This window comes from Lagenorhynchus albirostris, chromosome 11, assembly GCF_949774975.1.
Source record: "Lagenorhynchus albirostris chromosome 11, mLagAlb1.1, whole genome shotgun sequence".
NCBI classification, from domain to species: domain Eukaryota; kingdom Metazoa; phylum Chordata; class Mammalia; order Artiodactyla; family Delphinidae; genus Lagenorhynchus; species Lagenorhynchus albirostris.
Genome location: NC_083105.1, coordinates 93,714,211 through 93,734,986, shown reverse-complemented (window position 1 = coordinate 93,734,986; position 20,776 = coordinate 93,714,211). Strand labels below are relative to the sequence as shown.

The 20,776-nt window shown below is 46.2% G+C and overlaps 1 protein-coding gene across 2 annotated transcripts in view; it reads right to left on the bottom strand.

The window, feature by feature from the left end:
- The window catches only part of GRIN2B (glutamate ionotropic receptor NMDA type subunit 2B), a 426,141-nt gene that overhangs the window by 172,383 nt on the left and 232,982 nt on the right, over positions 1–20,776 (bottom strand). Inside the window, exon 6 of one of the 2 annotated variants that reach the window (XM_060165410.1) lies at positions 15,550–16,148. In XM_060165410.1, coding sequence (XP_060021393.1) covers positions 15,550–16,148 — 599 coding nt within the window. Of the gene's footprint in view, positions 1–15,545; positions 16,149–20,776 lie in introns of both variants that reach the window. The other variant, XM_060165411.1, reaches the window with a different exon arrangement.

The window sequence follows — 20,776 nt, the reverse complement described above, 5'->3', positions numbered from 1 at the left end:
ATGGTTTTTGTCTTTCTCTGTCTGACTTACTTCACTTAGTTTGATAATTTTTAGGTTACCCTTTTGACTCAACACGTAAGACAGCACAGTGGGCTGCTCTGGGGAGATTAACTCTGGTCCACCTTTTCCTCGCTGTCTGAAGACAGCACCAAAGAGCCAGGATGAAATGAAGTTGACGTGAGAACAATGGCAGCAAGGAAAAGGAAACCCCTGTACAGCACAAGAAACATTAAGAATGGCCACGGGCTCTCGGCCACTAAGTGCCACGGGTCCATAATTGTTTGAGGTTCGCAGTGCAGGACAGTAGCTACACCTCCTTTTCCCTGCCCTTTAGCTCCAGTGCAGAACCCAAAATTGTCTTGTGCGTCCCTGCCAAGAAATCCAGAAAACAAAAACAAAAACAACCTCTAAATACTTAAAAACAAACAGCTAAACACATAATCCTACTTATAGCACCAGTCACTGGGCGTATGCAAAATAAAGATTTGACCGCGCCTGCGTGAGACATTCTCAATCCAACCTTGAGGAGCCAGCTTGATATTAGAACATGCCTGGTCTGGCCCAAAAGAGGTACACACGTTGTACAGCAGTTAATAAACGCTTCTCCATAGTGATTAGTTCCTCCCTCCTCTTATGCTCTTGGTGTAGAGACACCAGAAGGCTCCATTTAATAGCCCAGATCTGAAACCTGGAGTTTGGGGGAGCACAAATGTTCTGCATTCATTCCCTCCTGTTCATTCAACAAAGCCCAAGTCTGATGCTGCAAAACGCCATGTGTTCAGCCAGGCACCTCTGTGATAAACATGGGAGAGATGGCAGGGTGGCTGGAAAACGGGGGTCAAGGCCAGCGATAACAAGCACCTAATAATCACCTACTTGGTACGTGTGTCTGGAGACTGTCACGGCTCTCACTCACAAATCACAAAGAGCTTTAACGACAATAATGGAGCATTTCTTTCTCTTCTTCTTATCCCTTTGGACAAACATACAGTTTATGCCATGCAGAGTCTTTAATAAGATGGATGGCATCACCCAATTCTGAAGACTTCTGTCCTTCCTTCATACAATACAATTCCAAAGCTATGCCTCAGCCTGTCTTGCTTACTTGCTCACAGCCGTCAGATGAAATCACCTGCAAACCCACACCAGAACATTCTCAAGCCCGACGCAGTGGGCTGCCCTGAAGGAGAGCTCCCCTAGCTTCCGGGGGGAGAGCTGTAAGATCAAGATGGCCCGCCACTTTTTTCTTATCTTACCTCTCACCCCGTGTCTTCCTCATTCTAGACTGTTTTTCCTTTCATTCTGTAGCCCTTCAGGGAGCAATTCCATTAAATGTAATAACAGTGTAGTAATACAAAGAACATCATTTTCTAGTGCTAATAACTTTCATTTTAAAAACCACTTGTGTGCTCCAAAATTTAGCAAAGCCTCAATTTCTCGTCAAGGCCAGCAGACATCAAATTTGAAGCCTTAAAGTTCTGTTTCTTTTGCGTTTATAATCCAAGTACAGGGGAATTGAAATGCCATTTAAAGTCAGATTTGCTTTGATGCCCAGGCTGCCAGCTTTACCGACGGAGACTCATTTCTGTGCACAAAACAGACACACGGAGTACCAGCAGAAGGACCAAAAACCACATTAGGAAAGCATGACCGCCTGCAAGAGGACCACCAATGTATATACCTGTATGTACCCCTTCCAGAATTTCCTGTATTTACCTTTTCCAGAGTTTAAATTTCATAGTGCTGATAAGGATCACAATTTTTAGACTGGTCATCAGGAGAGAATTAAAGGAAAGAATTCTCCCATTAACACCAAGTTCAAATTCACGCAAATGCTATCATTGCCTTTCACCCTATTCTGGTCGCTGGGGCCACAAAAATGGCAGCAGAGTTGAACACAGTGATTTGCAACCCTGGCTGCCTTTTAATATATGTCAGTTCCCAGGCCCTCACCCTCTCCTGTCCACCTAAATCAGAATTTTGCAGGGTGGGACCCCAGGATCTGTACACAGTTTCTTAAACCTTCCTAGGAAATTCTAACACACAGTCAGGACTGAGAAACACGGACACAGGGAGCTGCAAACACGGGGAATTGAAGACAGCATGGGAGCAAGTCAGCACATCAGTACTTCCCTGAGGCTGTTAAACCAGCATCAGGTGATACATTTTAGAAGCCTCCTTTATCTGGAAAAGAAAAATGTTAACTTCTGATGATCACAGCAAACACAGTTTACCATGAATTACCTCATTCTCTATTACTACCTCTACCCCCAGCTGCCCTGCGGCGGCTCTCAAAATGTTTGTGGGATGCAGGTCTCACTCCCCCAGCAAGACCCAAGCTTCTGGACTGTTCCCCATGGTTTTGAGCACACAGTAGGTACCGACTGGTTTGCTCCTCGTGGCTGAGAGTCTGCAAAAAGCCAATCACATGGAGAATGGTTCAGAACACACAAGTGTTCAGCTTGGCTAGTCTGGGTCAATTTTGGTATCCGGGAAGGAAGTGCTTCCCTAAGGATTGAGCCGCTAGAGGCCGCTCTGAGCCAGAGCCTTGGTCAACTGTGCACCGAAGTAAATTCACATCAAAGGGAGAAGAGGGTTGCTGAGTAGACTGGGAGTCATGGCAACACCGCGGCTCCTATTTTTAAACTTGTTGGTGAGTGAGCACACAAAGTGCATGTGTGTTTGTGGGGGAGGAGATTCTGATCTCTTTCAAAAGAAAATTCTTTTATGAGGTTTTGAGTTTGCAGGTGGCTAATAATCTGTGACAATGAGATCAAAGAATTCAGCTGGCATCAGCGATATTAGAACAGTTCTTTTCTCTTCTTCCACTCCACTATCTTGTTCTCTATCGGAGGACATCCTTCCTGCCTTGTGTCAGAAGTATCAGGAAATTCTTGATACTTTTAACAAACAGATTCTGAAATTCTGATCTCGGTTTCTTAGGCTCGTGCTGCTAGCCTCTTAAGCAATTCACTTTGTGTTACAAGAAAAATAAGTTCAAACCAGCAAGGGAAAGAACTTTCTGTGGATGCCCCGCTCCTCGTGAGGACAAGCAAATGGACGGTGTGTCGTCTATATGCCCAGCACCCAGCACAGGGTGCAGGACATAAGAGGGAGTCAAAAAACTAGTGAATGTGATATTGGGAAGTACAGAAAAGCTACCCTCCCCATGTCATGTTTCTTTCACTCCCAACAGCACTGCTTTTTTTCTCTAGTCTCTGGCCAAGTATTAGCCTTAAACAAATCCAAACTTATCTGACCTCTCAAAAATGAAGAGTGGCCTTGGAGGACATTTGTAAATCATGACAGAGGCCAAGGTCTTGTTTCGTTTTATTACACGCCCCTGACAGTGATTTCCTTGTGTCTGTAACCTCCAGGAGCCTTGGCGAATCTTAAACAGAAAGTCTGCTCTCACTTCAGTTCAAAGGACTTTCAGGTCCACCAAGACTACAAGTTATTGCTTCTTTATATGTGGGCTTAAAGGATTCTGGAATATACAGGACTAAGATAAGAAAAAAAAAATCATCCTTTCTAATTGAAGAGGAAGGTGTAAGAAAGATCACAGCAAGGCTGGTAAATATAGACGTGACACACTTCAGGATGGAGAGAAAAAGAAACAGACTGGAACAGAAGAAAGAAACAGTCTGGAACATCCCTAACACGTGTGCAAGGGACTCTGTTCCTGGGCTGCTTCCGGATTTATCATGGCTTCAGGACACGAATTCAGCAGAGTGCCCAAGAAAGGAAACTATTACAAAACCACCCTGTCCTGCAGGTTAATGATGTGTTCACCGACATCACATTGATGCCTAACTGACTCCGCAGCCTCAGCCACAGAAGGATGGACCACACGGGGCAAAGTACACCTGGAATCCATCAAGACTTGGGTTTGAGTCCCGACTTTACCTGTATGGAAAGTAGGCAAGCGACTGAACCTTTCTGGATCTCAGTTTCTTTCTCTGAAAAATGAAGTCATAATGCCTCTGAAATGTACTTTTAAGATTAAATAAGGCGATATAAAACACCTGACACACAGCAGTCACTCAGTAACCTTTTTTTAAGTAAATTTTCTAAATTGATGAAGCTTAGTATTTTTAGGTATCAAGCTTTTTCTTGATTACAAGAAGCATTTTTAAATGGAAAATTTCAGACAGGTATTGTAGAATTCGCTGACTTCTTGAACCAAAGATAATCAATATAATTTAAGCTCTTATTGATGACCTAACAATGACTGTGCTATTTTGCTCTACAGGGATGCTGTAAAGGGGGTATATGCTTTCTGGGGAGTATAAGGCTGTTTGCCCCAAATGATCTTAGACAAACGTTCCTGTCGAGGTCTTTCGGTGGGTTTTTCTAATACTTTCTGCACCTTACCATCCTGTTTATTTCTTAATGCTGTCAGCTCACCTACCTGATATTCCCATCGTGTTTGTTATTTCTAAGCTGTTGTCATCTGGTAAATCAGGTAAGCAAGCATCTCCAGACTCCACGGGCCGCTTACCAAACATACGGCCTTGACTTTCTCTCTCTAGTTAAGAGAACTTTGATTTTTAACTGGGCCTATTACTGCCCAGGTCAAAAGCTAAATTAAACTAAACTAAATGGAACTGGCCAGCTTCCCTTGCAGCTAGCTGTGGCCACTGACTGATTTCTGACCAATGGGCTACAAGCAAAGTATGGGACTTCACGGTAATCTCCGTGAAAGGGAAAGAGCCTGCCCTCCTTCCTTTCTAACTTCAACCTGCTGCTTGAAACTGGAGTTCTGCAGGCATCCTGGGCATGAGGATGAAGGCCATACATACCCTATAAACAAAAGAGCAGAAAGCTAGCAGGAGGCTGGGGCCTGATGACCAGGCAGCTACCGTACCAGCTCTGGACAAACCACCTAAATATGCTCACATATCTTGCTGAAACTGGGTTACTGACACTCTCTGCCACATCTAATCCAACTGTCCCACAAGTGTCTTAGACGTATGTATACTATTAGAGTAAATGAACTCTGAGATAAAATAAGCCACCTTCATCTTAGGGCAAGAATTTTGTGTCAGTGATTTTAGCTCAAAGCCCTTTTCTACTTTCTTTGTGGTTCAACATCATACTGTTGAATATGTGACCCCTCCTCTCCCAGGTAAAAGAGGTAAGTCTATGTGTGAACACATGTAAGCTGTGGAAACAGAGCAGTGAGAGTAATGGCCCTGCATAGCCTGTGGGACACACACACACCCCTGGCTTTTTCTCTACGTAGTCAAAATGAGAGAAATTTGACATATTATTAAAATCTGTGTAATAACGGACTACATTATAATGACATTCTATTGCGCTATTTTTGCCTAAACAAAAGTTCCTGATAGATTTTTGTTCAAGGACCAAAAAAAAAGTAGGTAGGAGTGTCTGGAAATGCTGCTGGGAAAATGAAAAGAAAGTAAGTATCTGAGTTTTCTCTGTTGGTCTCCACCGTCCATCTACGCAGTGAGTAGACAAAGCCCTCACAGGTTGTTGTAATGATTTGGTGAGACGATGTGCATGAAGATTCCTCGTATGAAAATCGTCACTTTTATTTTCATCATTATTAGCCATGATCATGAATGACTTGAAGGTTCTGGTCATCTGGTTTGATGTCAAACACTCAATGTACTTTGACACACAACCTCATGTGTGACCTCTTTCAGGGAATGGTGAAAAGGACCACTTAGCATGAATATGATATTGTCACAGTGTGGCTTCCACGGCTATTTCTGCTGCTTTGTCAGGGAAGATCTTTCCTTCAGAAAAAGAAGACATTTATGAGTTTCTTAAAATTATATAGACCCACTTGCTTACTAAGTTTATCTCCTTTGCCCAAACAGTAAATGTGCTAAGGTTACTTAGCAACCATCCTTACAGCCATAGAGATTTTAAAAATGAAATCAGAGTGGATGGAAAACACCTTGTTGATATTCACCAGCACTAACTGCAGGCAAGCCATTTTAAAGGATTCTTCCCAGCTTCTGTCCCATCCGCAGCCATGCGCATGCCATCAGCGAAATGGTCTCAGCGATAGGAAGAAGCGGGGAGATGTCCTATGTGAAAGTATTTTCACCCAGTTCTTTGAATAATTCTTTATCCACTTGACAGATGACAATGCACATACAAATACCCGTGCTGTCTGGATATCTAATACATGTGCACTTGGATGTGTGTGCGTGTGTGTGTGTGCATGCAAGAATTCCACACGGTCATGTATGACCACAGAAAGTGAAAGGCAGGAAAGCCGTTAAAGCTTGTACAGGAAAGCTGGTGAGAAGAAGAGGGGCAGCAAGAGATCAATGAAGAGAACACCCCATGGAGAGGTAGGGAAGAACAAAGAAGGAAAGGTGAGGGGCGGTGTGAGGCGGCAGTGAATGAGGGAAAGCAAAGCCGGAGCCGCGAGGGAGGCGGTCAGCAGCCCCCGGCCGCCTGCTGCTGCTGGCGGCCGAACAAGAGGGAACAGATTCTAGCAGCAGGGGCTCTAATCTGTCAGCAGCAGTCCCTTCATGTGTGACCAGCCGGCCCAGCTTGGGGACTGGTGCCAGTCTGCACACGCTGACCCTGCCGGGCCCTCCCGGAAGAGAAAGAGCCGCTGATGAAACCCTGAAGGTCCAGGGAGGGCTCCCCGACCCCAGCTCCCGCCGCCGCCGCCGCCTCCTCCCCTCTACGCGCCCCTGTCTGCAGCGCTGGGTCAGATCCCTCAGCCACTCCTTCTGAAGGTCAGTCATGCTCAACACCCTGCTTCCTCCCTACCCTTAATGGCCACATCAGGTCCTGGAGGATTCTTTCCAGGAGATGACCACCTACCCATCCATGTCAGCTCCACTGGAGAGGAAAGAAAGAAAGGCTCAGACCATCATTTATTTAAAATGTGCGAGGTCTTATATAGATGCAAAAGCCACAGAACCACTTCTGCTCTCAAGAAGCTTGTGTCTGTTAGGCTGACCTTGGCCGGCTGTGGTCGAGCCTCCGCTCAGCCATCCAGCCCGTGTCTGTAACCATAAATGACGGCACTCGCGCTTTCTGGCAGTTCGCCCCCATCCTTACCGCCACTCAGCCAGCCTTTATCCTCTGGTGGGAAGAGACAGCAGATGGAGAAATAACTCCCACTCAGTTCCTAAATAACACCAGCTTCAGTTCCCATTAACTGTGAATTTGCACCCTTGTCTGGGTAAGAACCAAGGGAGCAAGGATCATGGGGACATTGCCAGACCGAGGCAAAGGTTAACAGGGGAGCCCTGGCTGCCTGCCAGCCCCCCTGAGGCCGCGGGCAGGCAGCCGGGAGGTGGCGTGCTCTCTGCAGAGCACCGCTCCTGCCACTGGGACGCCTGGGTTCTGCCCCCGCCCGCCCTGCCTCTGAGAGACAAGGGACCACTCTGAGATTCTGTTCTCACATTTGTAAAATCCATTCACCATCCTACCTACCCTCTATCCCGTGAGAATACGTAACTTGAAAGGGTTGGATTAGATGAGCACCGAGGCCTCTCCCAGCAGCGGTGCTCTGATTTGAAGCCAAGGTTTCTTTAAAGCTTGATTACTATGCAGCAGGGTGAGGGGCTGAAATCCAGGTCCCCGAGGCAGATCCAGGCCAGGTCCTGGCATCACACTGCCCAAGCATGGGCCTCGGGTTTCTTAAAAACATATAAAATGGGGATAATGACTCCTGCCTTCATTCATGCTTCTACCGGACAAATATTTATCAAGTACCTACAATGTATCAGGCACTGTGCTAGAAAACACAGAGATGAAAAAAAAATGCTGCTCTCCTGGAGCTTAAATTCAATGAGGAGAGTGAGACAACAAAATATTTTAAAAGAAAATATATACAATATGTCCGATAAGTGCTACAGAGAGAAGTAAAGCAGGAGAGGACAGGGAGCTTGGGAGGATGGGAAGGGCAAGCTGCCCTTAAAAGGGTGACCAGGGCTTCCCTGGTGGCGCAGTGGTTGAGAGTCCGCCTGCCGATGCAGGGGACACGGGTTCGTGCCCCGGTCCGGGAAGATCCCACATGCCGCGGAGCAACTGGGCCCGTGAGCCACAACTACTGAGCCTGTGCGTCCGGAGCCTGTGCTCCGCAACAAGAGAGGCCGCGATAGTGAGAGGCCCGCGTACCGCGATGAAGAGTGGCCCCCGCTTGCTGCAACTAGAGAAAGCCCTCGCACAGAAACGAAGACCCAACACATCCAAAAATAAATAAATAAATTAATTTTTTTAAAAAAGGGTGATCAGAAAACGTCTCCTGAGGACATCTGTGTGGAACAGGAGTTTTGTGAAGATCCAATTAGGTAACTGTACAATGCCGCGTGTGCAGCAAGTATTCAGGACGGCAACCAACAGTGGAGTTATTAGCTTTACCAGCCCGGCTGACAATGGGGCTGCTTCTGAGCATCTACCTATGACCCTCTTCTTAACTCTGACCATCGTCACCAAGCCACATGCTTTCTGAGACAGAGTCTACTCTCAGAATGAGCCTGTCTGCTCTCTCCATGGAGAGCCACTGGCCTGCTCTGCTCTCATTTCCTTCCTCTTCAAGACCATCTTATTCCTTCCCATGGATACTGGACCACCTGTGTCCTCTTGCCCAGCGCAGATGGGCATCCTGCCCCCGCTCCAAATTGTCCTCGGTGAAATGGAATTCTTTTCCCACTCACTCCCCCTCTGTGTCTCCTGCCCTCTCCTCCAAATTGTAAATAGTTTTTAAAAGGAGGAGGAAAAAGAGGGGGGAGGAAGAGGAGGGGGAGGGAAATGAAAGAGAAGAAAGAAGAAAGAAACACCAAAGATGTCATTGGTAAGTTTTAAATTTTGCAAGTCAGCTCTAGAATTAAATAGTGACCAAGGAAAGAATCATGTAGGGGTCTCAGTGTTAAGCAGCGAGCCTGCTCTTCACAGGTTTGAATTTAAGGGAAAGAAGCAAAATCACTTGCTGAAATGACCATCTATACATGTGACATGAGGAAGGTGGAAGACTACAGACAGACAGAAGAGCTGAATAATGCTCACATTCCGTCATTGCTCCATGAACAAGCTTGCTTTGCCTGAATTACAATCAGCAGTGAATATGCCTTTCGGGATAGTTATTAGATTCTGCAGTTATTTTCCCAAATTTATATTTCCTGCTACACCACTGGGCAGATAAAGTCTGTCTCTATATACACAGGTTGTGTCTTGCTTTACTGAACATTTCACATGAAAAATGGGAATTTCCTTAGATTCTAGTAGACTTCTTTAATCAGGTAAAGGCCACCATGCCTGACAGTCCGCTTATAGCTATGCATTCACGGAAACTTTTGACTGGTTCACATGTAAATTATATTAAGTCAGCCTATAATACATGTTTGCCTTACCGTAAATCTGCTTGCGCTTGGCACTCCACGAATATTTAACAACAACTAAGAGATAGGTAACGACCAAGCCAATCTTGCCCATGGTGTCTAAAAAACTAATTGACTCAATTCCTCGTTTATTTCTTAACGTCTCAGCACTTTCCAGGCCAAGAGTCAAGGAGGCATCCCATGGGAACAATCCCGCTAATACAATAGTTTCAAGGATGTGGCATCTGCCCCAAGGTTAAAGGAAGATGGTGTTCATCACAGCTCTTTCTTTTTTTTCTTTCTTTATTTTTGTGGTACGCGGGCCTCTCACTGTGGTGGCCTCTCCCGTTGCAGAGCACAGGCTCCGGACGCGCAGGCTCAGCGGCCATGGCTCACAGGCCCAGCCGCTCCGCGGCATGTGGGATCCCCCCGGACCAGGGCACGAACCCGTGTCCCCTGCATCGGCAGGCGGACTCTCAACCACTGCGCCACCAGGGAAGCCCCATCACAGGTCTTTTAATAAGAACCTAACAAAGCACCTTTCTTCACATTGGTTATCCTCATCTCTCAAAGGCTGGGCCAGAGGAGGATTCTGGCCTTTAGAGATGGTGACTTTCATGGGGAAGGAAGAATCTGGGGGTAGCAGGGGATAGTGCAAAGCAACTGTTGAGTAGGAAACCTGAGGACACAAGGGGAAAATAATTAGGCAAGGTTCCTAAGAGGTTTGCCATGTTGAGATCCAGCCATCTCAAAGAACAACTGCTCTTTCTACAAGTCCCCAAAGTTGCCATGTATGAAGAGTAGGAGCTCTGGGTCCCCAGGACAGAAAGAGAGTCCAGAGGTGAGTGGCAGGCATGCCACCAACTACATGAGAGAAACGCACTGGCCAAGTACTGGAGGCATATTGAGAAGGAACTGCTCCTCCAGGAAGTGATAAAGGAAAAATATAGACATGGGCCTATTAACAGCTACCAATTCTTCTCTAGCTCAGAGGGGTAAGGGAGAGTTTAGACAACTGGTCTGACCACTTTCTAAACACTTTCAGATCATCTCGTACCAAAAGGGTTTCAGAATTTTCTCGGGAACTAAGAAGATCTTTCACCTCGAGAATGCACAGCATAAGAAATTCTCCAACTCTTTCAACCAAATAAAGCTCCCAGCTGGGGGCTTCCCTGGTGGCGCAGTGGTTGGGAGTCCGCCTGCCGATGCAGGGGACGCGGGTTTGTGCCCCGGTCCGGGAGGAGCCCACATGCCGCGGGGTGGCTGGGCCCGTGAGCCATGGCCGCTGAACCTGCGCGTCCGGAGCCTGTGCTCCGCAACGGGAGAGGCCACAACAGTGAGAGGCTCGCGTAAAAAAGTAAAAAAAAAAGTTCCCAGTTGGAATAAAATGCTCTCAGCACGTCTTGGTATAAGGGCTCTGTACTACATTTACTAATAAGGCATAAATGAATGCTAATAAATGCTAATAATTAAAATGAATTCTTAGGGTACAAAGTAGAACGGTCATATTTAGCAAAAAAAAAAAAAAAAAAAAAAAAAAAAATTCCGGAGCCCTGTAACATTACAACAAATTATCTTTTAAAATCAGTATGTCCCATGCAATATTTGGGGCACACTTACGCTAAAAAAAAATTTGTCATTGATCTGAAATTCACATTTAACTGGGTTTCTGTATTTTTCTTGCAACCCTAGTAAAAAGCCTTATCCAGCAGCCTGTAGCCTATCTGGAGACAGTCTCCAAGTCTATAGTGGGCCAAGCTTCCAAGAGCTAAGAAGTTATCTGTAAGGAATCTGGATTGATACGTGACAAATAGCATTCACTGGACAGTGAACGAAATAGTTCATTTTAAGGATCCTCTCTGAGGATGTTTTTTTTTCCTTCCATAACTAACAAGTACATCACTTCAAATATGTGTCTCTCTTTAGGACTCAGGGATATCATAGAATCTCCTGTCTGTGATCCCGAAATCTAGACTTAGGAACTTCCCTCGCGTGGAAAGAAAGCCACAGTCTGGTCAGGTATGAATGAGGGATTTCCCTCCCCTTGCAATGCTTCTGGGGACGGACGACAGGGCCTGTGAATGCTACTGGGTTTTCAGAAAGTGAGACCAGAAGATGTTTCCCGACTCTGTATTTCCGGCGCCATCCCTGGCTGGGTCACCCCCAGGTACGTCCTGAGGACCCTTCCTGGGGCTGCTGCTGCTAATGATGCTGGGAGGGGAGCATCAGCCAAAGGCAACGGTTAAGCATCTGCAACTATTTTATTTGCAAGATTTCCCGCTGTGGCTGCTTGGTCTGTTATTTAAAAGAGTGACCCTAGTGAGACCAGAGCTCTGAAGGAGGGGCTGAATTCCGACCAGGGGAAGGAGGAGGACCGCTGACCGAGGATGCCTAATTGAGTCTCACTGATGAGCTGAATGCTGTCCTCCTTTGAGTCCCTGTTCATCAACCCCAATCCTTCCTGGTCCTGATAGAAAAACATATTAAAATGCTAAGCGAGGCTAGGAATTGGACTCTAGAACCACGGGAAGCTGCATTTGGGAGGAGGGGAAGGAAAAGACAATGGGGAAGAGTGAGGGATGCAGGTCCGTGGACAAGGGGAGACAGCCCAGAGGAGATGCCCAGCAGGCAGTCAGGTGGAGAAGCCTGGAAGATTCGGGGAACCGGGGCAGAGGAGAAGGTTCATAGAGGAGACAGCTTGGTGGAGAAACGCTCTGGTAAGTCTGGTGAGACCTTTACACAGTGTACTTGGGACACTGAGGGAAGGTGGACTCTCTCTCTGCTCTGCCCTGGTACTGGAGGAATGTATGAATAATCTGCTGCGCCGTCCTTGTTCCTTTTAGGACCTGCTGCACTTGAGAAGATGGAGGGGTGGGCGCTTGCGGTTCTCTTGACAATAAGCTCTAAGCACGGGGTACAGAGGACCGAGGAGAGCCACCCTCCTGAGGGGCCATAAGAGATGGCGACAAAGGTTACAACCAATGGTGGTTCCAAAGATACAGTGGTTAGAGACCTGCCTTCCGAGATAACAGTTACAGTCTGATGTGAAGTAAGCCAAATGGGAGATACTATCTTCAGAGAGCTGCTTACCCAGAGGAAGCTCTAAGGTAAAAGCAGGCATTCCTGAACCACATGTATGAACCCCAATGTAATACCCACTCGATTTCCTTGTGTTGCTCGGCAGACGTTTTCTGTTCGCTCATCTTGGTTTCAATGAACAAATATTTGGGAAAATAAACTGAACTAGGGAGAAAACATGAATGTACAGAACCGAATATGTAGTAAGTTTTTTTTGTTTTTTGTTTTTTTTTTTTTGCGGTACGCGGGCCTCTCACTGTTGTGGCCTCTCCTGTTGCGGAGCACAGGCTCCGGACGCGCAGGCTCAGCGGCCATGGCTCACGGGCCCAGCCGCTCCGGGGCATGTGGGATCTTCCCGGACCGGGGCACGAACCCATGTCCCCTGCATCGGCAGGCGGACTCTCAACCACTGCACCACCAGGGAAGCCCCTGTAGTAAGTTTTTAAAGGAGGTGCCCCTTGTCTTGCAAAGAGGAGCAGAACAGAGACGCTCCCGTAGAGCAGGGAGGCGCCAGGCAGCTCAGCAACTCGGAGGACATCATGCGTTTGCTCCAGGTGTCTTCCCCGGTGCCACAAGAATGAGGAAGACAGAAGGGTCCCTGCTTTCAGAGAACTTACAGGGAAGAGAGATAATAAAGCACAGAACGACGATCGTCTATTGGAAAGGCACAGGAGGCGGGGCAGGCGTGTAACCGAGTGATATTAGTCCAGGGCTCAGCTTTCAGGGGAAGGGACGCCAAGACTGAATCCTGAGGGATGCAGAGAAGGAGGCAGGGAGAGGGGCACGTGCATCTGTGTATGGCTGGGCAGGGGCGCCTGGGGAGCACATTCAAGGCAGCAGTAGGAGCTGGGAGGGAGAGAGAACACGGGAAGTTCAGCGTGGCAGGAAGGCGGTGTTGAAGCGACGAGGGGCGGGAGACGGTTTTGGAAAGCTAGGAAGGCTCATGCTGTGGAAGGCTCTATAAACCACATTAAGGAGATGGGACTTTATTATAGGAGCAATGAAAAGCCGCTGAAAGGTATTAAGCAAGAAAGTGATGAAATCACATTTTCATTTTAGATCACTCCGGCTGCAAAGGAGATTGAAAAGAAGCAGAACTGGAAGCCAGAAGAGATTTAAGAGGCCCTGCAGCAATGCGAGTAGAAAGAGGTGGACTGGGCGATGGCACGGGGATGAAAATAAGTGAAAGCTCTCCAAGGCGAGCCCACAGACAAGGCCACGGCTGGCTATGCGGGGTCAGGGCTATGGCATCTAGGACACCTTGGGCATTTTTACTTTAGGAGACTGGGTAACAGGAGGTACCCTTTATAAGCGCTGCCAATGTGGCTAGAAGAGGGTGGGAGGGTTGAAGGGAGAGGAGACAGCTGTGCAGCCTTGGGTATGGTATGTTCTAGGGCGCATGGCGTCCAAAGGAACAGATGTGGTCATACATAGACGGACGTGGGGCTCAAGGGAGAGGTTTCAGCCAGCGATGTCCGTCTGGGGGAACTTACAGACATCGATTGTATTCTTGGCAATGGAGGAGAAAAGAAGAGAGTCTAGGGACTTCCCTGGTGGTCCAGTGGTTAGGGCTCTGAGTTTTCACTGCCGAGGGCACGGGTTCTATCCCTGGTCGGGGAACTAAGATCCTGCAAGCCGCAGTGCGCAGCCAGAAAAACAGAAAGAAAAGAGAAAAGAGGGTAGAGGACAGACCCCGGAGAAGCACCCATATTTAAGAGACAGGTAAAGCCTGAGACAGAATCGCCAGGGAGGCAAGAAGAACGCCAAGATGGTCTGTACCAACATGGAGGGATAACTAGGGATGGGAGAGAAAGCAGAGAGTTCAAGGTGGGGGAATAGCAGGATTGGATCACAGATGCAGCCACAGAAAAACGAGTTTTAGTGTCAACTCTGAATTAGGAGCTTAGACAAGAGGCTACAGAGTCCAAGTCCCTTCCAGAAGCTAAATAAGTACAAGTCAGTACACATTCAACCTCCTCTGAATGTATTTCAACCTCCCTGCAGTACACTTTCTAATATTTTATTTCTTAAGCTGGGTGGTGGGTACCTGAGTATGGGTTAAGTTTTTCTGAATCTCTCTCTATATGTCTGATATAGTTCATAATAAAGGTGAAATGGATACCCAAAATACACTGTTGAGTGAAAGGAAGGCAGGTTATTGAACAGCACGTCTGGGTATATTTCCATTTATGGAAAACTGTAGCTGTACCTCCACACAGGTATACACGCACCGGGAGACAGCTAGAAAGACAGTCATTAATTATTTCAATAATGACCGTTTTGGCTAGTCAGATTTAAGGTCGTTTTTACTTTTTTTTTTTTTTTTTGAGCTCTTCTATATTGTTTGAATTTTTACAGTGTACGCACGTAGCAGTTTTATACACATAACAAAACCACAAAAGCACAGTGTAGAATTTTCTACCCCACTTGGTCACACGATGGCCCCTAAGAGGATGTGCTGCCATCGTAGCTGGATTCTGAGGTGAGGTCGGGGGAGGGGGATTCCACCCACACCTTCTTCTCGTTCAATAAGCCAGACTGACAGCCGCCATCAAAGCTGCTCTACACCAGCACTTAATCTCAAAGGCAGAGAAAGGCGAAGCAAAGGCAGATTAAAAACCAAGGGACAAATCCTCTTCATGTGCCTACAGACCCATGGACCCTATTCCCCATTCCCTCTCGGTACAGCAGTGTCCCAAAGGTAAGGGGGCTGGTCTTCCCTCATTTCTACGCCTGTCTCATCTTTCATAGTGATCAGGCGTGTAGCGGTCAGAGAGACCTGGGTTCAACTCCAAACTGCACCTCTTACTTTCAGCGTGACTTCGGACAAGCCTATTCTCTTGTATTATAAAATGAAACAATTTTTAAAAGCTGCCTAATGAGAGTTGTCGCCTTGAGGGTTAAATGAGGTCGAACACACGAAACGCTCGGAGTGAGACCCGGCACACGGGAGGTGGTCGAGAAGAGGGAGATGTTTTGCATTTCTTAGAACAAGCACACAGCGCAGCGAGCTCTGGATCCGGGTCTCCCACCGTCACGAACGATCGCCACCCCAACACCAGTCTTCAACCTCAGACCTCTTGAACTGCCCCTCCCACAGTTTCTGAACATCCAACCCAGTCTTGGAAGCTCTCCTCTGACCTCCCACACTCACCTGTTCAGCATATTGGACTGGTAGATTCTCTTCTCGTGGGTGTTGTAACAGCTGCTCTTGGGCTCGGGGATGAAGCTGTGTTCGGACAGCATGTCGGAAGCGGCGGTGGTGATGATGGCGATTCCATCCCTCACTCTGGCAGGGAGGCCATAGTCCCATTCATCATAGGACACAGAGATGAGCCCGGTGGGGAACTCCGAGGGCACTGTGTCTGTGTCCCCTGCCACCAGACTAGGCACAATCCACGTGTAGCCGTAGCCAGTCAGCCCTACTGAGTTAGCCACTTCGAAGATGTAGGTGGCTTCTTCCTTAGTACAATAAAGAAGAATGATGGGGCTTTGAAGTTTCTTGAGCTGGTTCTGGATCTTAGAATCTCCATCATCCAGGGACATGTCCAGCAGGAGGACTTCCTCTAACTCCCAGCCCACGAAGCTATTCTCGATGGTGCTGCGAATCTTGTTTACAAAGTCCTGGTAGCCAGGGAAGTAGGTGGTGACGATAGAGAAGATGTACCAGTCATACTCCTCCATGATATTGAGCATCACGGAAGCTTGTTGTTCAATCGATGGGCCGAACTGGAAGAACATTGAGGACTCATCCTGAAGTCGTGAACACAAAGAAAGAGAGAGAGAGAGAAAAACCAAAACGAAGATGGTGAGGGAGAGTTTGGACCATCTGGATACAAAGGTTTGTGTTCATTATTTACTCTTTCCACATAATGCCTCTAAAATTGGATATGTTTAAATTGCAAACATTTGTAATACTTTCCTTCCTAAAACCTTCCTCTTGAGAAGATCGACATGGGTCTATACTCTTCTTGTCTGAAATCCTTGGGGCTACTGCAGAGCCTCAGGCAGCTTCCTAAAATCAAATACGCTAGTATTTCTAGAGCAAAACATGTGAAGGGTCACATAAAGTGGGATAAAGACTGTAAACGGCGTCATGTCAGTTCAGGTCAGGTTTTGCTGTCAAAGGAGTTATATGAACACAAACACACACTTTCCATTTTTTGAGGCTTTTGGATTCATCAATTGGGGATACGTATTATTCAATCGGAGTGAAGAATCGAAAATGCCATCAATCTGCCCTTAAATCTACCTCCAGTCGCCCAGCAGGTGGGTGGTACTCAGGTATGGCTAGCAGGGAGGCACGCTGTAATACAAGATTTTCTATAAACACATAATTGTTAGGTGAAATGCACATGGAATTTTCTCTCTGTCTTCTACTCTGACAATGAGGTATGTAGGTGGAGTAATGCACAAGTAGTACGTGTCAGCTGCAAGGTAGAATGACTTGTCTTTAAGGTCATATATGATTAAGCTTTATATGAGAACAACATAGAAAGGATTGTTCTTTCTCTTACCTATGTAATGCCACGGGTCTCCGTCTGACCTGTGTATTGCACACAACCCTCTGTCAATTCTAAACATCTTATGCTTCCTCCCACCTCTTGAGGGAGAAGCCATTTTAAATGGGTCCCATTTTAAGCTGTATTTCACCTGCTGTTTGGAGATGTCAAGCCCTGCATTTTGTCTCGATCTTACAGCTAGAAGAATCTGAAGCCACACAGTGAAGACCCTCTCAGCCTTGTCCTTCTCTTTCAGTCCATTTTCCCCTGACTTCCTCCTGGGTAACGACATCTCTTTTCTTGGTCAGTGGGCCCTATCGCCTATCTGATGGTTCATCTCCATTTTATAACAATCCAAGCTAACAAAATTGTGTCTTTAATTCAAAGGGGAGGTTCTTTTTTATCCCCCAAACTAGAGCTTCAAAGTACGGTTACAAGAGATCAGGCTTTTAAACAAAAATGATGCAGTGATTTCTTAGTTCGGGAACACATTGTTGTACAGCTGAGAAACCGCGGAGTATTTTTTGGGCAACCGCTATTGAAAAAAAAAAATGCAGGCTGGGAACTATCCAGCTGGTGTCCAAAGACCCTGATTGGGCAACGAAAGCCGCCAGCCCCTCGAGGCTCTGCCAGAGCGGTGTGTGCTTCACGTGGCTTGAACTCGTCACATTCCCCGCAGGCGATCCAGAACGAAACAGTAGCTGCCTGGTCGTCTGGGGGCAACTCCTTCCGCTAAGGGTAAAATGGTGCTTAAAATGGCTCCCTCCCCTGGCTTCAATATACAGTCAAGGAGGAGCCTGGTAGGACAGTGGAATTCAGAGAAGTAGAGAGGGTGGGGCAGCAAGAATGGGAGGGGAGGGAATGGAAATTAATTCAGGATAGAACAGTGGCTTCGTATGTGGCCAGTCCCTGCTCCTGGTCTTCTGCTTCAGTGCCACTATGTACTGCTATTCAGGGGAAGCTGACCTTGTCCTTAGGTCGTAGGATAGAGTGGGAATCCAGGACAACAAAGCTTAATTATGACAAGACTTGTCAGGGGCCCGCAGCGAACCACAACTACAGGAAAGGAAGGCCCTGCGACAGAACAACTCACCCAGAATGGTTATCACTTTAAAGGGACAGCCATTTGTTCTCCTTGTTAGTTCCAGCTAAGTTAGGGAATTTGGGGAATTCTCAAATGAGACGTATTATCTCTTGAGTTTTCACCAGCCCGGTGGTCATAACAAAGTGACAAAAGCTTTTAAATGTACCTTAAAATGCACAGGCTTAGGATGGGAGGGGTCCCCACTGTAAACAAAGTAAGTCTACCCATTCTATGATAAATGAACATATCGTAAGGAGGTTCTTGAATACCCACAAAGCTGCATCTACAGTGAAACCACAGCTGGTTCAAATACACAGCTAGAGACAGCCTTGAAAGGAAACCCATGGAGGGGGCAGGACGGTCCTTAGCAAATGAGCCCATGCTAATGAGACTGACTTTAAAAGAAAACCAATCTACTACATACCAACATGACCCTCTTCTCTCTTAGTCTTCTCTTAACACTCGCTCACAATTATAAATGAGCTCCTAAAGAAACCGCCAGCTACTATGTGAAGAAAGCCAATATATGGTGAAAGTAAGAAAAGAGAAAAATTAATATGACTCCATCTAACCCTCACCACATCCCCATCTAACCTACTTCTCCCTTCCTCCACAATCATCCTTCTTCCGATTCCTCTGCTCCCGTCAATGCCCAGTTCAACCACTTTATCTTGCCAATCCTTCATTAAATAAGGATGCCTTACACGGCCATTTTAGCTGTGGCACCAAGAGGAGGTTAATGAAACCAAACAGGAATCAAGAGACAAAGTTATAGCTTGGGCAAATGTTTCCCAGTATAATGAGTGGTCCAGCATTATTAATTTAGTTGACCCATCAGTCTGGTGTATGGTAATTGGGAATGGGACAGCTCTTTCTCAACAAAGCTTTGGGCTAACTAAAAGTTGGAAGCAGTGACAGACTTTGCAAATTATGGTCACAGCCACAGATCAAAGAGCAATCTTCACATGTGCACGGAGTGGAAAGGACTGGTGGCCAACATCCATCTTTGCAGGCTCCCAGCATGCACTGTGATCACCACAAGAAGCAGCATCTTCTAGGATGAAGGACAGGGATCTAATTCAGCTCACTATGCTTCCACACTTACATTTTTATTCTCCTAATGTCATTACAAAATGTTATGTGCAGGGCTCCTTGGAGCAGTCTCGTCCTCCTTGGGAAGATTCCCAGTCAAATTTATTGCGTGAATGTACTTCTTCAACTTGCCTTGAGAGCCCCTTATAGCAGTCCTAGGTAAAAGGCTATCATGACTGATAGGTGCAGTCAGCACAGGGAAGACACGATTGTACGTTAGACCCCAACAGTCTGGAACTGTTATGGTGAACCTCATCACGTTGATGTTCAGGGTGTTTATTTGCCAATAAGAAGAAACAAAAACAGGTACTTTTTTTCATTCTATTAACTGTCTCAGAAAACAGCTGCCTAAAGAATTAGCAGTACATGAGATCCTTCTTCTGCATCACTGAGATCCCTTCCAGATCCACTTCAGACATAAGGGATTAACTACCCCAGCTGGTGCCCCTAGCAATTGGTTTCAGCTGCCATCCCACTTTGGGGACTGTGTCAGCTGAGGAGAACCACCTGGCCCAAAGTCACGTCCCCTTCCTGGGGTAGAAGGCATTGAATGACGGGTGGTCATGGCGTCTAAAGACCTGGTCCTCTTGCCCTATTTCTAGGCAACTCTGAAGGATGAGTCCATCTTCAGAACTTCCCACAAGCTTCCATTAATACTGCGTCTCACCTGTATTTCTCTCTCTGCCCACTCCTGCCCAATCTTCCCTTCCTTTCATGGTGTTGATCTCAAAAGCATTCCCTCCTAAACCCCCTGTCCACCAACTTAGTCTCAGGTCAGCTTCTCAGGGAATGCAACTGGAGACTTTATCCATTTCCCTTTTTTCAACATGGAAAAGAGATGACTATTTGCAAATATAGAAATGACTTATATGGTAGAAAGATAAGTCTCTGCCCATTAGCTCCAGAGGAGAAAACCGGGACCAATGAGCAGAAATAGTAAAAGGCACTGCTTGGCTCAATGTAGAAAGTACATCTGCAACAATTACAGCTATTTAAAATGAAATGGGCCTCATAAGGTAGGGAGCTCTCTGTAGTTATAAACATTCAAAAAGGAGCTGGATTATTACCTGATAAAGGGATTCTCCTCAGCACTCCATCTGGAAAATGTCATGCTCATCTTTCAGACCTAGTTCAAATGTCAGCTTTTTTATGCATATCATCTTTTCTAACTTCCCCAGGTCAAGTTAGTTCTGTCTCCCCTGTGCTTTTGCAATATTTTATACATGCCTCTATCATAATATTTATATATTTTTAAAGTTTTTATTGAAGTATAGTTGATGTACAAAATTATGTGTTACACATGTACAATACAGTGATTCACAACTTTTAAAGGTTATACTCCGTTTATAGTTATTATAGAATATTGGCTATATTCCCCAGGATGTTGTAAAATATATCCTTGTAGCTTATTTTATACCTAATAGTTTGTACCTCTTAATCCACTCCCCCATATTGCCCCTCCCCCGTTCCTTTTCCCACTAGTAACCACTAGTTTGTTCTCTATACCTGTGAGTTGGCTTCTTTGTTATATTCACTAGTTTGTTGTATTTTTTACATTCCATATGTAAGTGATATCATACAGTATTTGTCTTTTTCTGACTTATTTCACTTAATGTAAGTCCATCTATGTTGCTGCAAATGACAAAACTTCATTTTTTTATGGCTGAGTAGTATTACATTGTATATATATACCACATCTTGTG